At 47.3% G+C, this 19,771-nt stretch overlaps 1 protein-coding gene across 1 annotated transcript in view; it reads right to left on the minus strand.

Moving 5' to 3' along the window:
- Positions 1-19,630, minus strand: part of ndufs1 (NADH:ubiquinone oxidoreductase core subunit S1) — an 81,754-nt gene extending 62,124 nt beyond the window's left edge. Inside the window, exons 1-5 of the mRNA XM_072482921.1 lie at positions 19,470-19,630; positions 16,965-17,055; positions 4,612-4,703; positions 1,374-1,481; positions 587-663 (exon numbers count right to left, since the gene is read on the minus strand). Of these exons, the coding sequence (XP_072339022.1) occupies positions 587-663; positions 1,374-1,481; positions 4,612-4,703; positions 16,965-17,046 (359 nt within the window). The 5' untranslated portion in view covers positions 17,047-17,055; positions 19,470-19,630. The remainder of the gene's footprint in view (positions 1-586; positions 664-1,373; positions 1,482-4,611; positions 4,704-16,964; positions 17,056-19,469) is intronic.
- Positions 19,631-19,771: the final 141 nt, after the last annotated feature.

Here is a 19,771-nt window from a genome sequence, read left to right on the forward strand (position 1 = left end):
GTGCTCCGTTTTCCTCCCAGAGTCCAAAGACGTGCAGGTTAGGTCGATTGGCCATGATAAATTGCCCTTAAGTGACCAAAAAGGTTAGGAGGGGTTATTGGGTTACAGGGATAGGGTGGAAGTGAGGGTTTAAGTGAGTTGGTGCAGACTCGATGGGCCGAATGGCCTCCTTCTGCACTGTATGTTCTATGGACATTCTCGAACAAGAGGCCATAGTTTTAGGCAAAGGGGTGGCAGATTTAAACAAAAATGAGAAGGAATTACTTCACTCAAAAAGTTGTGAACCTGTAGAATTTTCCACCCCAGAGTGCAGTGGACTCCGGAACAGTGAACAAATTTGAGGAGTTGGATAGGTTTTTAATTAGTAGCAGGATAAAGGTTTATTGAGAACAGGCTGGAAGGTGGAGATGACATCAGCCATGATTGTATTGAATGCAATGCAGGCTCGAAGGGCTGAATTGCCTCCTCCTGCTCCTAGTTCTTATGTCAGATTGCAATTGAGCCCTACAGACAGGTGGGTGTTTTCCGTTCTTTGTAACTGCATGTTCACAGAGCGATCTTCAAAGAGGTTTCATATAGACGATACCTGGCTTTCTTGCTTTTCTCTGAGTTAGTAAGGATGTTCCACCCTTTCATCACAGGCATCGCACATGCAGCCACGGGCTTGAAAAAAAAGAAAAAGGACCACGAAATTTGTAGTCAACTAACATTAACAACAGAATAATAAATATTGAGTCAGAGAATAACAAATATAAATAAATCATTACCGTTTCAATATTATGGGAAGAAAATTCAATATTTATAATACTTCCGATTCAATTCAATTTGAAAAGGGGATGGCTCGTTTTGGTCTTTTAAAAAAGTTAATCTACTTCAAATATTACAATTTGCGGTGTACAAAGGTGTTCTATGTCGCTAATCTTCCTCTGGCTACTGGTGTGCAGTGCCCCTGCCACCAACATCACAGTATTGATGTAAAGGTGGCAATCCAGTACGACAAAGAGTGTTGGAACAGGACAAAGAACAGTGGGCAGGGCAGAGAGGGAGAGGGATAAGGGAGGGAAGGACGGGAAAAGGGACAAGAAATGCTGTAACCTCAGTAGGAGATCTCACTTGTACAAAATGCTGAATGAATACGTTCTGATTTTTACTTCCCACCCTAAATTCACACTATGCCTATGATAGAGAAATCCTTCCTCCCAGTTCTCTTCCTGTGGGAACACTATTGCTTCCCTGGCCCTCTCCTTAAATTGGCCCATTTCATGACAAATGGAATTTATTTCCCAGTAACATCACTTTTCATTGCCCATCTTTTCGACTATGTTCATCCAGTTGGAAGTCCCTCCATTATAAAACACATACACTCCCGTTACCTTAGGTGCCCTCTCGATTTCCACCAGGCACATTCGACAATTCCCAGCAACGGACAGCCTGTCATGGTAACAAAACCGTGGGATCTGTATACCAACTTTCTCGCAGGCCTGTAATCAGAAGAGAGACTGGGTTTGTCACATTACTTCCTGAGTTAAGATCCATTTTACCTTTCAGAGGCAATGTTTTCTTGTTTAGAATGGGGAGAGGTGTTCAGCTAATGAGCTGGTGGATAGATGGATGACGTGACATTGATAATACCTTCAACAATGTGACATTCCCTCAATATTGCACTGTGTCAGTTGATCTCAATGGGACACCACAACTGGCTGTGAGATTGATCAATTGACCAAAATTCAGATGATCCCTGCAGGGATGAAAAGTGTGCACGTGGCTGTTGATTAAGGTAAACAAAAATAGACAAAGGATCGGTTAGCTAACAGGGAGCAGAGATTAGGGATTAATGGGTCTTTTTCGAATTGGCAAGATCTAACTTATTGTGTGCTACAGGGATCAGTACTGTGGGCCGCATCTATTTACAATCAACATTTGGATCAATGGACTGAATGTACAATAGCTAAATTTGCCTACAGCACCAAGATGGGTAGGAAAGTAAGTTTCAAGAGGAGTTAGAAAATCTGCAAATAGATATACTTGGGTTAATGATGTGGAGATGCCGGCGCTGGACTGGGGTGAGCACAATAAGAAGTCTTACAACACCAGGTTAAAGTCCAACAGGTTTATTTCGAATCACTAGCTTTTGGAGCACAGCTCCTTCCTCAGATGAATGAAGAGGTGGGTTCCAGAAACATATAGACCTCTCTCCAGTTCCTCTGTCTGGACCGGTAAAGACTTAATTACCTGCAAAGACTCGGATTCAAAGTATCGTCTTGCATCATTGACTTTGTCTATATATTACAGTAAGAAGTCTTACAACACCAGGTTAAAGTCCAACAGTTTTGTTTCAAATCACTAGCTTTCGGAGCACTGCTCCTTCCTCAGGTGAATGAAGAGGTAGGTTCCAGAAACATATACATAGACAAAGTCAAAGATGCAACGTGTCTTACTGTGCTCACCCCAGTCCAACGCCGGCATCTCCACATCTTGTCTATATGTGTTTCTGGAACCGACCTCTTCATTCACCTGAGGAAGGGGCTGTGCTCCGAAAGCTAGTGATTTGAAAGAAACCTGTTGGATTTTAACCTGGTGTTGTAAGACTTCTTATTGTACTTGGGTTAAGAGTGGGCATAAATTTGGCAGATGGAGTATAATGTGGGAAAATGTGAACCTGTCCACTTACGCAGGAAGAATAATAAAGCAATATACTGTTTAAATGGCGAGAGACTGGAGAACATGGTGATACAAAGGGTATCTTGGTACATGAACCACAAAATGCTAGCTGCAAGTGATTAGGAAGGCAAATGGAATGTTGGTTTTTATTGTAAGAGAAACTGCAGCTATACAAGACATTGGTCAGACCACTTCTGGAGCATTGAATAGTTTTGGTCCCCTTATTTCAAAAATATAATTGTATGAGAATCAGTACATTGGGAAGTTCACTCTTGGGATGAAGGGCTGTCCATTGAAGAAATGTGGAACAGGTTGGGCCTATAACCAATAGAGTTTAGGAGAATGAGAGATGATCTTATTGAAGCAAAAAAAGATCTTGAGGAGTAGATAACAAGAGGATGCCTCCGCTTATGGGAGAGTCTTGAACTGGGGACACAGTTTAAGAACAAGACACGATAAGGAGAATTTTTATCTCTCAGAGGGTCGCTAGTCTGTTGAATTCTCTTTCCCCAAAGAGCAGCGGAGGCTGGGGCATTACATTTATTCAAGGCAGAGTGAGACATATTTCTGATAGGCAAGGGACACAAAGGTTAGGTTACAGGGTACAGGCAGAAAAGTGGAACTGAGACCACAAGCAGATCAGCCATGATCTTATTGAATGGCAGAGCAGGGCCAAAGGGGCAAATTGTCCACTCGCACTCCTAAGTCTGATGTTCCTATATATTCCAACTGCCCGTTGAAAATTACCACTGAATCTGCTTCCAAATTTGATTTCCTTTCAGGCAACCCACTCCAAATCCTAACAACATGCTGTATCTTTATTGCAGTGTTAATGTAAGCCTACTTGTGACCAATAAAGATTATTATTATTATTGAAGAAAATTTGCATCTCCCTGAGTTCATATGCTAATTAGCTTAAATTTATATCCTCTGGTTTTGGATCCTCCCATCAGTGCAAAGTTTCGCCCAAATCCCTCGGAATTTTGAACACTTCAATTACTATATACTCTTTTTAAAATTGGAATTTTTGAGACCAATTCTTTAGGCCAAAAGTCACAAGGTCAATTTCTCATGAGTAATTAATTTGAGATATTGGCACGTGTGCTTAATTTGGGCCCAGCTGAAATCTAAAAAAGCAACGTCACAAAGGAATAAAGTAAAGAACAAATAACACTTTAGATTTCATAGTCACTTCCATTTATAATCTGATGTTTCAAAAGTTTGAATAAATGAAAGCAAAACTTAAATGCATAAATGTTTTCAGCATTTATTTATCGGTACACATTTTCATTTGCATTTATGTATTCACAATGCCCTTGAACATCATTAACATCTCCGGGATTATACTTTGGGTTTGAGAGTTTTTGGGCTCTGATCTCGGAAAAGCCAGGATCGACTTCAACACAAAGTATATGGAAACTGTTCTGCCAAAAATCATGGGGTGAACTTTTAGGTGTGATTGACTTTTCCTAGAGTACATATGGTAAACTTGACTGAAATTATCAACATCTACAAGGCTTCCTGCAATGTAGCTGAGAGTTCAAAAACATTTTCAATTGAGGTCTGATAGCCCATCCTGGACATGTGGCTCTCCTATTTAGTAAAACAGAAAATAGTTGGGCCGGTAGTTCAGTGAGCAGCAAGGGAACACAATTTTAAGTTTGTGGGCCTCAGGCAGTACACTTTCCTCCATCAATCCAATTCACAAAGCCGAGGAAACTGGGTCCTATCTGTGGCTTGCAAGGTTCTGTGGCTTGGACACTCCAGGGACACAGGATTAAATGACAACAAACATTAGTATTGTGCTTTTGTCATTCACTCCAATAGTTTTATTTGTCTCTCAGCTTCCTTGCCTGCCAAAATAACTCCTGCAGAAATCTCTTCTTCGCCCTTTCCAGCTGACCCAAGTCTAAATTTACAATGGTTTACTGATACAGTCAGCTACTTTACCTGTAGGACAGTGGTTCCAGGCTCCACCATCACTTGCTTGCCATCAATGAATACCTCAACCAGGTTGCTAGCTGCTGTAGCAGTGGTGCGAACTGAAAAATACAAGACAAGAGCAAACAGCAGGTTGTTGTACCAGCATGAAATTATCACAAAGACATGAATTACAAGGTGCCATTTTTGGATTGCAGTACAGAAATAATGCATTTGATTTACGTAACAGTTATGTTTTCCAAATTAGGGCACACCAGACCTTTTGTGGTGGGATAGCAGGTTGGACAAAATGTAAAGAAATATGGTAGGTTTGCAGAGTTATGGGGCAAGTGCAGGAGTGTGAGACTAATTGTATAGCTCTGTCCAAGAGCCAGTCCAGACATAATGGGTCAAAAGGCCCCCTTTTTTATCCTGTACAAATCCATGGTAGAGTACCATCCATGACCTCAGGATATCCCAAAATACTTTACAGCCAACGGAGAGACTTTTGAAGTGTGGTCACTGTTGTAATGTAGGAATCACAGCAAGCTCCCACAAACAGCAATGTAATCATGTCCAGATATTGTTTTATTGACTTTGAGAGATAAATATGAGACAGGGTAACTTGGAAAACTGCATTGCTCTTCTTTGAGATAGTGCCCTTGGGTCCTTTACATGCCCTGAGAAAGCAAAAGGGGCCTTGGATTAATGTTCGTTTGAAATATAATACCTTCAACAATGTGACATTCCCTCAATATTGCACTGGACTGTAAGCCTAGATTATGTTCTCAATCTCAGGTGAAATTTAAACCTTGTTGCTTTGTGACTCCGAGGCAAAAATCCTGCTATTAATCTGTGACTGACGCAGTAAAGAAACTTTTGCCAGTAAAACTCCACAGAGCAACATTCCTGCTGCAACTGAAAACGGTGGACCATCTTAAGGCCCAATAGAGACATATCGAAACCTCTGGGCCGAGATCTGTTTCTGTTGGTATGGGATTCTTGCAGTGAATGGAAAAGCTACAGCTGATAAATAATGGTCTGATATTATTTTGATTTAGGGAAAGCTAAAACAAACTTGTAGGCATATAATGCTTTATCACATCCCTCTCAACATTTCATACAATTCATTATTTTCATGACACAAAGTCACTGTTGTACACAGCAGTTATTTTACACATCAAGACCTCACATTCAACCTCACTGAGATGAATGACCATTTTGGGGGGATAAGGGAGGAATATGGGCCTGGACACTGGCAGAACCATGCTATTCTTCAAATAATACCGAAGGATCTTGCAAAGAAAAGCGATAGATGGGCCCTCAGTTAAATGTCTTGTCTGAAGGATAATGCAATACTGATGTGTTATCTGAGATTATTTATTCAAGTCAGAAAGTGGAACTTGAACTTTCAGATTCAGGGAATAGAGTGCTACCCACCGAGCTAGGGCTGACCCTCACCAATGCAATGGATTTTATAAATCTGTGCAACAGAGTGGATGATTGGATATGCTTTCAAATTCAAACATTGCAATTTGAAAAGATTGATTGGAAACAGGTGATGGGATGGGAGAGAGAGAGGTCGGAGGTCCAGCTGAGAAGCATGCATGGCAAGAGAGATCATAAATTTAGAGCATTAAGTGGGGCACAGCAGTGAGCAATGACAGAGATTCAGTAATAAAAAAGCAACTGATTGGAGATCGAAAGACTGAAAAATAAGTGGACAACATTTTTCCTACTTCCTATTTAAGGAATGACATCACCTGCAGAGAGAACAATGGAATCAGTTCTACATGAATGAAATATTTACAACTCAGACTAGTTTGATATTGGCACTTAAAAATAATGTTAGCAAGCAAATCTTAAGCAGTACTCCCAGCTCCAACGTCCCCTATTATATGAACTAGTTTGACACATGCACATTTAAAAAATGTGGGTACAAAGCGAGGATGTGAAATTTTTAGATGGCTCTTTTGAGGCTGACACCCAAACAATTGGCGAAGCGCTGCTCGAAAGCATACAGCTCTCTATAGAAGCAGAGCAGATACGGCAGATAAAACAAAATTGCCTGGACAAAAGGACGTCAGAGATACATGCCTTAAAAACCCTACTTGCAACCAAGAAAGTTAATTGAACTGTAGTTACGACACTTGCTGTTGAGCATCAAATTATTTATTTGTAAAAATTCGATTCAACTTTAGAATTCATTGTTTAAGAGAGGAACCACCTCTGCGTTTTGGATTGTATTACAGTATCAATTGCAAAAATTGTTAATTTAATAACACACCACCGCTACAGGTGGTGACATCTGGGACAATAAGGAACATGAATGGTCGCAAAGCATAAACGGGAAAAATGGACAATGCAAGGCTCAGAGCCTGAATGTATATTTGTGAGTGAAGAATCCAGACGGTATCAAAACCCCCAACCGATTAGCATTTGGATGGCCCATCTCCGTCAGACAAAAGACCGATACTTGAGCAACCGATACAATCCCAGACATTTTGGCGCCACTCCCTGTACTCAGGAAGAGTAAATAACAGGGTCAATGAACGCTTAGGACACGCCCAGCCATCAAGGCACCCGCCCCGTTATTGGCTCAAATCAAACACAGTGATCAAGAATTACCCAATTAATGGGATCCAAACCGAAGGACCGCCCAAAAGAGCGCGAAACTCCCCAAGGATAAAGAGAGAGACCACCATGTGTTCGGCCTCTCTTGGACCTGGCGCTCCAGCAACGTCTACTTCCAATTGCAGCACCACCAGAAGCAAGTTCAAGTTCAACGCTCACTACCAGACGGATGAGCCCAGCTGAGCAGCAGTTACTTCTACAGACCCGATAGGCCCAGATTCGAACAACGGCCACTGTTCCTGACGGGTGCCTGAAGTTAAGGACAGGTTGTCATAGTTGATAGGTGTAGTTTAACTAGTAGTGTCTATGTTGCATGATTAATTGTGTGTGTAAATAAAGTACCATTGATCTTGAACTAACTAACTGGTGTTTGGCTCTTTGATCGATATCTGGTTGAACCTTGTGGTGGTGTCATTTGATAGCTGGCGACTCTGAGAAATATAATATCAATATCCAAAGAAAGGGCAACCTTATTGATTGCCATATTTATAGTAGGTAAAAAAGGCAACACACCCCCACCTAAAGAGACAAACAATTTAAAAAACTCATAGCCAAAGCCCCAGGAAGACACATACCCTCATAAAGTAACCTATAGATAACATTTTAAAATGTTGTGCTCACAAAGCTATGGGTTGGCAGCACAGCAACAGTGGACGAGTTTCAACATCAAGTACTTTCAGGAATGATACAGTATTACACTGCTTTGGAAATAAGCCCAAGGTCACATATCAGGTACAAGGTGAAGTTCCTTCCACACTGAAGGGACAATTTACAGCAAAGATGAATGGCAGTAATGCTACGACATAGGGTAGTGGATTTAGTACCTGCAGCCCAGTGGTTGAAAGTTCAAATCCCCCCCATAACAAGTTGGGAAAATGAACCAATAAATTCAGTCATTTGTGGACTGGCATCTGGGGAAAATAAATCAAAACATCCATGCAAGGATTGTTTTTGAAACCCAAATGTTTCACTATTGCCCTTCAGAGAAGTGACCTTGCCAGCTGGTCTGGACTAGAGACGACTCCAGCTACACACAATGCAGTTGATTCTTAAAGCTCTTATAATAATAATCTTTATTATCACAAGCAGGCTTACACTAACACTGCAATGAAGTTACTGTGAAAATCCCCTAGTCGCCACATTCTGGCGCCTGTTCTGGTTTGATGGGACTCAGCAAGCCCATCAGTTCTAACTGCTGACTGCATCTTACAATCATAGAATCCCTACAGTGCAGGAGGAGCCATTTGGCCCATCAAGTCTGCACCGACCCTCTGAAAGAGCACCCTACTTGGGCCCACTCCCTATTCCCGCTCTCGAACCTACACATCTTTGGTCACTAATGAGCAATTTAGCATGGTCAATTCACCTAACCTGCATAACTTTGGAATGTGGGAGGAAAAGGGAGCACCCGGAGGAAACACACGCAGACACGGGGAGAACGTGCAAACTCCACACAGACAGTAACCCAAGGCCGGAATCAAATCTGGGTCCTTGGCGCTGTGAGGTAACAGTGCTAACCACCATGCTGCAGGGAAATGAGGGACAGTCAATAACCCTGACCTGCTCAGTGCTGCCAAAATCCAGAGAAGTCGATCAGAAATTTAGGAGGAGGTAGTGGCTTAGTGGTGTCGCCACTTGACTAGCAATCCAGTAACCCAGGGTAATGCTCTCAGGACGTGGGTTCGAAACCCAACATGGCAGATAGTGCAATTTGAATTCAATAAAAATATGGAAGTAAAAGTCTAAGGATTTCCTTGAAACCATTGTCGATTGAGTTAAAAACTTATCTGGTTCACTAATATCCTTTAGGGAAGGAAATCTGTCTTCCTTACTTGGTCTGGCCAATGTGCGGCTCCAAATATAAAACAAAAAAGAGTGGCAAAGGTAAATATTGGTCCTTTAGAGGATGAGAAGGGAGATTTAATAATGGGAGATGAGGCAATGGCTGAGGAACTGAACAGGTTTTTTGGGTCGGTCTTCACAGTGGAAGACACAAATAACATGCCAGTGACTGATGGAAATGAGGCTATGACAGGTGAGGGCCTTGAGAGGATTGTTATCACCAAGGAGGTAGGGATGGGCAAGCTAATGGGGCTAAAGGTAGACAAGTCTCCTGGCCCTGATGGAATGCATCCCAGAGTGCTAAAAGAGATGGCTAGGGAAATTGCAAATGCACTAGTGATAATTTACCAAAATTCACTAGACTCTGGGGTGGTCCCGGCGGATTGGAAATTAGCAAACGTGACACCACTATTTAAAAAAGGAGGTAGGCAGAAAGCGGGAAATTATAGGCCAGTGAGCTTAACTTCGGTAGTAGGGAAGATGCTGGAATCTATCATCAAGGAAGAAATAGCGAGGCATCTGGATGGAAATTGTCCCATTGGGCAGACGCAGCATAGGTTCATAAAGGGAAGGTCGTGCCTAACTAATTTAGTGGAATTTTTTGAGGACATTAACAGTGCGGTAGATAACAGGGAGCCAATGGATGTGGTATATCTGGATTTCCAGAAAGTCTTTGACAAGGTGCCACACAAAAGGTTACGGCATAAGATAAAGATGCATGGCATTAAGGGGAAAGTAGTAGCATGGATAGAGGATTGGTTAATTAATAGAAAGCAAAGAGTGGGGATTAATGGGTGTTTCTCTGGTTGGCAATCAGTAGCTAGTGGTGTCCCTCAGGGATCAGTGTTGGGCCCACAACTGTTCACAATTTACATAGATGATTTGGAGTTGGGGACCATGGGCAATGTGTCCAAGTTTGCAGACGACACCAAGATAAGTGGTAAAGCAAAAAGTGCAGAGGATACTGGAAGTCTGCAGAGGGATTTGGATAGGCTAAGTGAATGGGCTAGGGTCTGGCAGATGGAATACAATGTTGACAAATGTGAGATTATCCATTTTGGTAGGAATAACAGCAAAAGGGATTATTATTTAAATGATAAAAAATATTAAAACATGCTGCTGTGCAGAGAGACATGGGTGTGCTAGTGCATGAGTCGCAAAAAGTTGGTTTACAGGTGCAACAGATGATTAAGAAGGCAAATGGAATTTTGTCCTTCATTGCTAGAGGGATGGAGTTTAAGACTAGGGAGGTTCTGCTGCAATTGTATAAGGTGTTAGTGAGGCCACACCTGGAGTATGGTGTTCAGTTTTGGTCTCCTTACTTGAGAAAGGACGTACTGGCACTGGAGGGTGTGCAGAGGAGATTCACTAGGTTAATCCCAGAGCTGAAGGGGTTGGATTACGAGGAGAGGTTGAGCAGACTGGGACTGTACTCGTTGGAATTTAGAAGGATGAGGGGGGATCTTATAGAAACATATAAAATTATGAAGGGAATAGATAGGATAGATGCGGGCAGGTTGTTTCCACTGGCGGGTGAAAGCAGAACTAGGGGGCATAGCCTCAAAATAAGGGGAAGTGGATTTAGGACTGAGTTTAGGAAGAACTTCTTCACCCAAAGGGTTGTGAATCTATGGAATTCCTTGCTCAATGAAGCAGTAGAGGCTCCTTCATTAAATGTTTTTAAGATAAAGATAGATAGTTTTTTGAAGAATAAAGGGATTAAGGGTTATGGTGTTCGGGCCGGAAAGTGGAGCTGAGTCCACAAAAGATCAGCCACGATCTAATTGAATGGTGGAGCAGGCTCGAGGGGCCAGATGGCCTACTCCTGCTCCTAGTTCTTTTTTTTAAAAAAAATATTTATTAAAGTTTTTGAACAACACAATTTTTTCCCCTTACAAACAATAACCCCCCCCCCCCCCGTAACAAAATAACAAGAAATCGCACTGAGCAAGATATATACATGGCAAAATGGTATATTTACATAGCTTTATACACTGGCTCTCTCCCGCACGTGCCAGTTTCCCCCACCCTTCATGTTGTCTCTTGCTCATCCATCCCCCAAGCAATCCCCCATTCCCCCCCCTTCCCAAGACGTCCCCCGTCCCCCCCAGGGTTGCTGCTGCTGCTGACCGACCTTCCTCTAACGCTCCGCGAGATAGTCTAGGAACGGTTGCCACCGCCTGTAGAACCCCTGCGCAGACTCTCTCAAGGCAAACTTAATCCTCTCCAGCTTTATGAACCCAGCCATGTTGATTATCCAGGCCTCCACGCTAGGGGGCTTCGCCTCCTTCCACATTAGCAAGATCCTTTGCCGGGCTACTAGGGACGCAAAGGCCAGAATGATGGCCTCTTTCGCCTCCTGCACTCCCGGTTCGTCCACTACTCCAAATATTGCTCGCCCCCAGCTTGGCTTGACCCGGACTTTCACCACCTGTGATATTGCTCCCGCCACTCCTCTCCAGAACCCCTCCAATGCCGGGCATGACCAAAACATATGGACATGGTTCACCGGGCTCCCTGAGCACCTTCCACATCTGTCCTCTACCCCAAAGAACCTACTCAACCTCGCCCCCGTCAAGTGCGCTCTGTGAACTACCTTAAATTGTATCAGGCTGAGCCTGGCACACGAGGAGGAGGAATTAACCCTACCCAAGGCATCAGCCCACAGACCTTCCTCGATCTCCTCCCAGAGCTCCTCCTCCCATTTACCCTTCAACTCTTCTACTAGCACTTCCCCCTCTTCTTTCATCTCCTGGTGTATTGCCGACACCTTACCCTCCCCGACCCATACACCCGAGATTACCCTGTCTTGAATTTCTTGTGCCGGGAGCAATGGAAATTCCCTGACCTGTCGCCTCACAAAAGCCCTCACCAGCATATATCTAAAAGCATTTCCCGGGGGTAACTCAAACTTCTCCTCTAGTGCCCCTAGGCTCGCAAATGTCCCCTAATGAACAGGTCCCCCATTCTTCTAATCCCCGCCCGATGCCAGTCCATCTTCCCCGGGACAAACCGGTGGTTACCCCTGATCGGGGACCACAACGAGGCTCCCACTGCACCCCTGTGCCGTCTCCACTAGCCCCAGATCCTTAACGTTGCCGCCACCAACGGGCTTGTGGTATACTTTGACGGCGAGAACGGCAGCGGTGCCGTCACCAACGCCCCCAGGCTCGTTCCTTTACAGGACGCCATCTCCATCCTCTTCCATGCCGCCCCCTCTCCCTCCATAACCCACTTACGGATCTTCGCCACATTTGATGCCCAGTAGTAGCTCCCTAGGTTTGGCAGCGCCAACCCTCCTCAGTCCCTACTGCGTTCCAGGAACCCTCTCTTTACCCTCGGGGTCTTATCCGCCCACACAAATCCCATAATACTCCTACCTACTCTCTTAAAAAAGCCCTTGGTGATCACGATGGGAAGGCACTTAAACACAAACAGAAACCTCGGAAGGATCACCATTTTGACCGACTGCACTCTACCCGCTAGCGAGAGCGGTAACATGTCCCATCTTTTGAAGTCCTCCTCCATTTGCTCCACCAACCTCATCAGATTCACTTTATGTAGGGCCCCCCAACTCCTGGCTATCTGGATCCCCAGATACCGAAAACTCCCCGCCGCCCTCCTCAGCGGTAGGTCTCCTATCCCTCTTTCTTGGTCCCCTGCCTGTTACAATACAAAGAGCTCGCTCTTCCCTACATTGAGCTTATAGCCCGAAAATTCCCCAAACTCCCTTAGAGTCTGCATGACCTCCACCATCCCCTCCATTGGGTCCGCCACGTACAGCAACAGTTCATCCGCATATAGCGACACCCGATGCTCTTCTCCCCCTCTGACCACCCCCCTCCATTTATTAGACTCCCTCAGTGACATGGCCAAGGGTTCGATCGCCAATGCAAACAACAGGGGGGGACTCGTTCCTCGGTACAGCCGAAAGTACTCCGGCCTCCGCCGGTTTGTCACTACACTCGCCACCGGGGCTCTGTAAAGGAGCTTAACCCAGCTGATAAACCCTCCCCCGAACCCAAACCTACGCAGCACCTCTCAGAGGTACTCCCACTCTACTCGGTCAAAGGCCTTTTCCGCGTCCATAGCTGCCACTATCTCCGCCTCTCCCTCCTCCGATGGCATCATTATCACGTTTAAGAGCCGCCGCACATTAGTGTTTAATTGCCTGCCCTTTACGAATCCCGTCTGGTCCTCATGGATCACCCCCGGGACACAGTCCACAATCCTCGTGGCCAGCACTTTTGCCAACAACTTAGCGTCCACATTGAGGAGTGAGATCGGCCTGTACGATCCACATTGCAGTGGGTCCTTGTCCCGCTTTAGGATCAAAGAAATTGTCGCTTCCGACATTATCGGGGGCAGGGTCCCCTCCTCTCTTGCCTCGTTAAAGGTCCTCACTAGTAGCGGGGCCAACAGGTCTACGTACTTTCTGTAGAACTCCACCGGGAACCCGTCCGGCCCCAGGGCCTTCCCCGCCTGCATACTCCCCAAACCCTTGCTCAGCTCCTCCAACCCAATTGGTGCCCCCAAACCAGCCACCTCTTGCTCCTCCACCCTCGGGAATCTCAGTTGGTCTAGGAATCGTCTCATCCCCTCTTCCCCTGCTGGGGGCTGGGATCTGTACAGCTCTTCATAGAAGGCCTTGAATACCTCGTTTATTTTCGTCGCACTCCGAACCGTGGCTCCCATTCCATCTTTGATTCCCCCTATTTCCCACGCTGCCGTCCTCTTACGGAGCTGGTGTGTCAGCATCCGACTAACCTTTTACCCATACTCGTAGGTCGCCCCCTGCGCCTTCCTCCACTGTGCCTCCGCCTTCCCTGTGGTCAACAGGTCAAACTCCGTCTGGAGCCATCGTCTTTCCCCAAGTAATCTTTCCTCCGGGGCCTCTGCGTATATCCTGTCCAATCTCAAAATCTCCCCCACTAACCTCTCCCTTTCCATGCCCTCTGTCTTCTCCCTATGAGCCCTGATGGAGATTAGCTCTCCCCTGATCACCGCCTTCAACGCCTCCCATACCACCCCCACTCGCACCTCCCCGTTGTCGTTGGCCTCCAAGTACCTTTCGATACACCCCCTCACCTTCCCACACACCACCTCATCTGCCAGCAGTCCCACATCCAGCCGCCACAGCGGGCGTTGGTCCCTCTCCTCTCCCAGCCCCATTTCCACCCAGTGCGGGGCATGGTCCGAAACAGCTATGGCCGAATACTCCGTCGCCTCCACCCTCGGGATGAGCACCCTGCCCAGAACAAAAAAATCTATCCGGGAGTAGGCTTTGTGCACGTGGGAGAAAAAAGAAAATTCCCTGGCCTGCGGTCTTGCAGACCTCCATGGGTCCACTCCCCCCATCTGATCCATAAACCCCCCCAAGCACCTTGGCCGCCGCCGGCCTCTTTCCAGTCCTTGATCTGGAGCGGTCCAGTGCTGGGTCCAGCACTGTATTGAAGTCCCCTCCCATTATCAGGCCTCCTACCTCCAGGTCCGGAATGCGCCCCAACATGCGCTTCATGAATCCTGCATCATCCCAGTTCGGGGCGTATACGTTTACCAACACCACCCACGTCCCTTGCAACCTACCGCTCACCATCACATATCTCCCTCCATTATCCACTACGATAGTCTTGGCCTCAAATGACACATGCTTTCCCACCACAATTGCCACCCCTCTATTCTTCGCGTCCAGTCCCGAGTGAAATACCTGTCCTACCCATCCCCTTCTTAACCTGACCTGGTCCGCCACCTTCAGGTGTGTCTCTTGGAGCATAGCCACGTCTGCCTTCAGTCCCTTCAAGTGCGCGAACACTCGAGCCCTCTTCACCGGCCCATTCAGGCCCCTCACGTTCCACGTTATCAGCCGGATTGGAGGGGCTCCCACCCCCCACCCCCCACCCCCCTCCCCTCTCCTTTTCTGGGCCAGTCCCGTGTCCGCGTCTCCCTCACCCTCCAGTCCCCCAGTCGGGGGACCTCCGTCCTGACCACCTCTTCTGTGTCCCATTCCCTTTCGGCCAGGGCAGCAGCAACACTTTCCCCCTTCCCCCCTCCCCTCCCCCCGCTCGACCCCTGTCTAGCTTTTTTGCTCCCTCCATATCACTCCCGTAAGTCAGCTGACACCTGACACCGGCTTCCCCCGCCGTCTCTTTGACCCCCCCGTGTGAGTCTCCCAATCAATATATGTTCCTTTGTTCCCCTTCCCGCCTTTCTTCCCGCGCGTGGGGAAAAACCCCGTGCTTTCCAAAGCCTGCCCCGCCCCCTCTGGCACAGCTCCTGTTGCGGCCTTGTCTCCCCCCCCCCCCCCACCCCCCAGCCCATGTAACATTTCCTGCGCGTGATTGACCCCCTATATACAACAACCATCACACATCAACCCTCAAACACCCCCCACCCTCACAAACCCTCAGTTAGAGTCCAACTTTTCAGTTTGTATAAAGGTCCACGCCTCTTCAGGCGTTTCGAAGTAGCAGTGTTGGTCCTTGTATGTAACCCACGGTCGCGCTAGCTGCAGCCTTCCAAATTTCACTCTTCCGGTGCAGCACCGCTTTGGCCCGGTTGAAACCCGCTCTCCGCTTAGCAACCTCCGTGCTCCAGTCCGGGTATATTCGGATCTCTGCATTGTCCCACTTGCTGCTCCGCTCCTTCTTGGCCCATTTCAGGACCCTCTCTCTGTCTGTGAACCGGTGAAATCTCACCACCATCACCCTTGGCGGCTCATTTGCCTTGGGCTTCCTTGCCAGCACCCGGTGTGCCCCGTCCAGCTCCAGCGTCCTCGAAGGGGCCTCCGCGCCCATCATCGCCCCGATCATCGTGCCCGCGTATGCCACGGCATCGGCCCCCTCCACTCCTTCTGGGAGACCCAGGATCCGCAGATTCTTTCTCCTCGACCTGTTCTCCAGGTCTTCCGAGTCTTCCCGCCCACTTCTTGTGTAGCGCCTCGTGCCGCTCCACTTTCACCGCCAGGCCCAAGAGCTCGTCCTCATTCTCACTCACTCTTTTCTGTACCTCCTGGATCTTCACCTCGTGGGTCTTCTGGGTTACCCCTAGTCCTTCAATTACCGCCAGCATAGGCGCCAGCATCTCCTTCCGCAGCTCCTCGAAGCAGCGCTTGATGAATTCCTGCAGCTCCGGCCCGCACTCCGCTTTGTCCCCGGCCGCCGCCATTTTGATTTTTGCCCCTCGCTTCTCCCGCTGCTCCAATTCCGCTTTTTTGGCCGTTGCACTTCTGGTCCGGTCCATAAATGTTGGAGGGGGACCTCTCTCTTCACTTCCCCACGGGTTGTCGTCAAAAAAAATTCAGTTGGGGCTCCTCCAATGAGCCCAAAAGTCCGTAGTAGCGGGAGCTGCCGAATCGTGCGGCTTAGCTCTGCATAGCCGCAACCAGAAGTCTGCTCCTAGTTCTTATGTTATGTTCCAGACCCACAGCAATTTGGTTGACTCTTAACTTCCCTCTGAAATGGCAAGGCAAGTCCCTCAGTTCAAGAGCAATTTGGGATGGGCAATAAATGCTGGCCAAGCCAGCGATGCCCACATCCCGCAAATTAATAAAATTAGCTCAAGCACCCCACAAATTTACAATGTCCCTGTAAATCTGTGCAGAGGTATGGCAGCAAGGTGGCACAGTGGTTAGCACTGCTTCCTTATGGCACTGAGGACCCTGGTTCTATCCAGGCGCCAGGTCACTGACCATGTGGAGTTTGCACATTCTCCTAGTGTCTGTGTGAGTCTCGCCCCCATAACACAAAAGATATGCAGGGTAGATGGACTGGCGATGCTAAATTGCCAATTAAAATTGCAAAACTTAAAAAACTCTGTGCAGAGAAACTTAGTAAGCTCTCACAACATTGATCACAATACATTGAAATAGCTGACAGGGGGACACTTCTCATCCCTATTATTTTTCATACCATTGCTCTTTGCTCCCAGGACATCTTTGGCAGACTGGGAAACGCCGGTTAACGTCCTGCGAATCACAGGTAATCGCAACATGATGGCGACCTGCATACAGAGGAAGCATTCAGTTAGAATCAACTTAAACAAACTTCCACCGACTCCAGCCCTGCCTCAGCTTGCTTACTGCCGAAACCCTCATCCATGATTTTGTTATCTCCACACTTGACTATTCGGATGCTCTCCAGACCAGCCTTTAACCTTCCATCCTCTATGAACCTTTAAAAATGTAGAGTTTCCAATTATTTATTTTTCCCAATTAAGGGTCAATTTAGCATGGCCGATCCACCTAGCCTGCACATCTTTTGGGTTGTGGGGGTGAGACCCATACAGCACAGGGAGAATATGCAAACTTCACACGGACAGTGACCCAGGGCCGGGATCAAACCTGGGACCTCGGTGCCGTTAGGCAGCAATGCTAAATACTGCACCGCCCTTACCCTCTATGAACCTGAGCTCCCCAAGACCTTGCCATGCATATTCTAGCTCATATCAAGTCCTTTTCGCCTGTTAGCCCTGTGCTTGCGCTAGCTACATTTTGTGATCTTCCCAGCTGGCAAAGCTGCGATTTGAAAATTCTCGTTCTACTGTTCAAATGCATTTGTGGTCTTGCCAGTTCTGTAGCAGTGATTAGAGTCAAGGCTGCACTACACTAGTGAGTGAAATGAATTTAATGCCCCCCCCCCCCCATCCAGGAGCTCTGAATCTATGTCATCTGGCTACAAAGTTCAATGCAGCACTGAAAATTAGTGAGCCTGATCGCATGAGCCTGTGGAAACTGATTATTGAGGAACCACCAGGTTATGTTATGAAATAATGATTCAAATATTCCAATCTATCAAGATGAAGATGCTAATAGTATAACAAAAAATTATTTACGGGATGTTGGCGCCACTACTTCGGCGAGTATTTATTGCCCGTCCCTAGTAGCCCTTCAGAAAGTGCTGTTAGGGAGGGAGTTCCAAGAATTTTGCCCAGCGACAGTGAAGGAACGGCGATATATTTCCAAGTCAGGGTGGTGAGTGACTTGGAGGGAACCTCCAAGTGGTGGGGTTCCCAAGTATCTGTTGGTTTTGTCCTGCTAGATGGTAGTGGTCATGGGTTTGGAAGGTGCTGTAGAAGGAACCTTGGTAAGTTACTGCAGTGCATCTTGTAGAAGGTACACATGGCTGGAGAGTTTGATTGTTTGTGGAACGGTGCGCAATCATGCGGGCTGCTTTGTCCTGGATGGTGTGGAGCTTCTTGAGTGCTGTTGGAGCTGCACTCATCCAGGCAAGTGGAGAGCATTCCATTACACTCCTGAGTATGGGGCAGCACGGGTAGCATAGTGGTTAGCACACTGCTTCACAGCTCCAGAGTCCCAGGTACAATTCCCGGCTTGGGTCACTGTCTCTGCAGAGTCTGCACGTTCTCCCCGTGTGTGCGTAGGTTTTCTCCCACAGTCCAAAGATGTGCAGGTTAGGTGGATTGGCCATGATAAATGGCCCTTAGTGTCCAAAATTGCCCTCCGTGTTGGGTGGGATTACTGGGTTATGGGGATAGGGTGGAGGTGTGGGCTTGGGTAGGGTGTTCTTTCCAAGAATCGAGGCAGACTTGATGGGCCAAATGGCCTCCTTCTGCACTGTAAATTCTATGATCTATGCCTCGTAGATGGTGGACCGTCTTGGGGATGGTGGACCATCTTGGGGGGGGGGGGGGGGTATCAGGAGGGGAGTTACTCGCTGTAGGATTCTTAGCTTTTGGCCTGCCCTGGTAGCCATAGTATTAATATGGTTAGCTCAGTTCAGTTCCAAATCAATGGTAACCCCCAGGATTGGCTATGCTAATTTCCCCTTAGTGTCTCAAGATCCACAGGTTAGGTGGGGTTATGGGGATAGGACAGGGGAATGGGCCTCAATCGGGCGTTCCTTCAGAGCTGGTACGGGCTCGATGTACCGAATGGCCCCCTTCTGCACTGTAAGGATTCTCTGCTAACCCCCATTTTCCAGGACTTGGCTCGTAGCTTTGATTGCTACGGCGTTTCAAGATTTCGGACTCAAGTCTGCAGAGCGGGGTTAGTACCCACAATCTTCCAAGTGAGCTCCTGAGAAAGGTTTATTTCGGTGTGACTATAGGATAGAGTAGGGCAGCATCTATTTAGTCTGTACATCCTGGTCCGGGGGGGGGGGGGGGGGGGGAAGAACTGAGGGAGTTTACAAACTTGTATTGCAGAAGAACAGTTTCAGCAGTCCCAGCCACAGCTCAATTTTATTAACAGTTCCATTATGAAAGGGTTGGCCGGGCACCGCTGAAGAGGAGTTGTGGATTGAGCCTCTCAGGGTCAAGGGCAAAGCCCAGAAAGCCGGGCTACAGCCTCGCTTCGAAGGCACGGGTGTGCAAGAGCCGTCGGGGTCTCTCAAGATCGCCGACCAGGGGACGCCAGTTACCCAACTCAATCACCATCCAGCATCGCTCTCACTCACCCAGCCCGCTCCGCTCCGCTGTTTGGCCTTCTCAATCACAACAGCGATGGCGGCTCTTACTGCGCACTCGGCAATTTCCGACTCCCTCTACAACGACGAACGACGGCAAAATTGGAAACAAAACCAATCAAGAATTACTCTTTCCTCCCGCCAGCACTCCCTTTAAATGCAACAACACAGTAATGCAAATTCAAAATAAAATAAAACCTGCTCCGGAAAAACCGTTAGCAGCTTCGGCTATTTCCGTGAGTCTCCCCCCCCCCCCGCCCCCCGGGCCGAGAACTCTCCGAGCCGAGCCTCTC

The sequence above is a fragment of the Scyliorhinus torazame genome, chromosome 2, assembly GCF_047496885.1.
Source record: "Scyliorhinus torazame isolate Kashiwa2021f chromosome 2, sScyTor2.1, whole genome shotgun sequence".
Classification (NCBI taxonomy): Eukaryota; Metazoa; Chordata; class Chondrichthyes; order Carcharhiniformes; family Scyliorhinidae; genus Scyliorhinus; species Scyliorhinus torazame.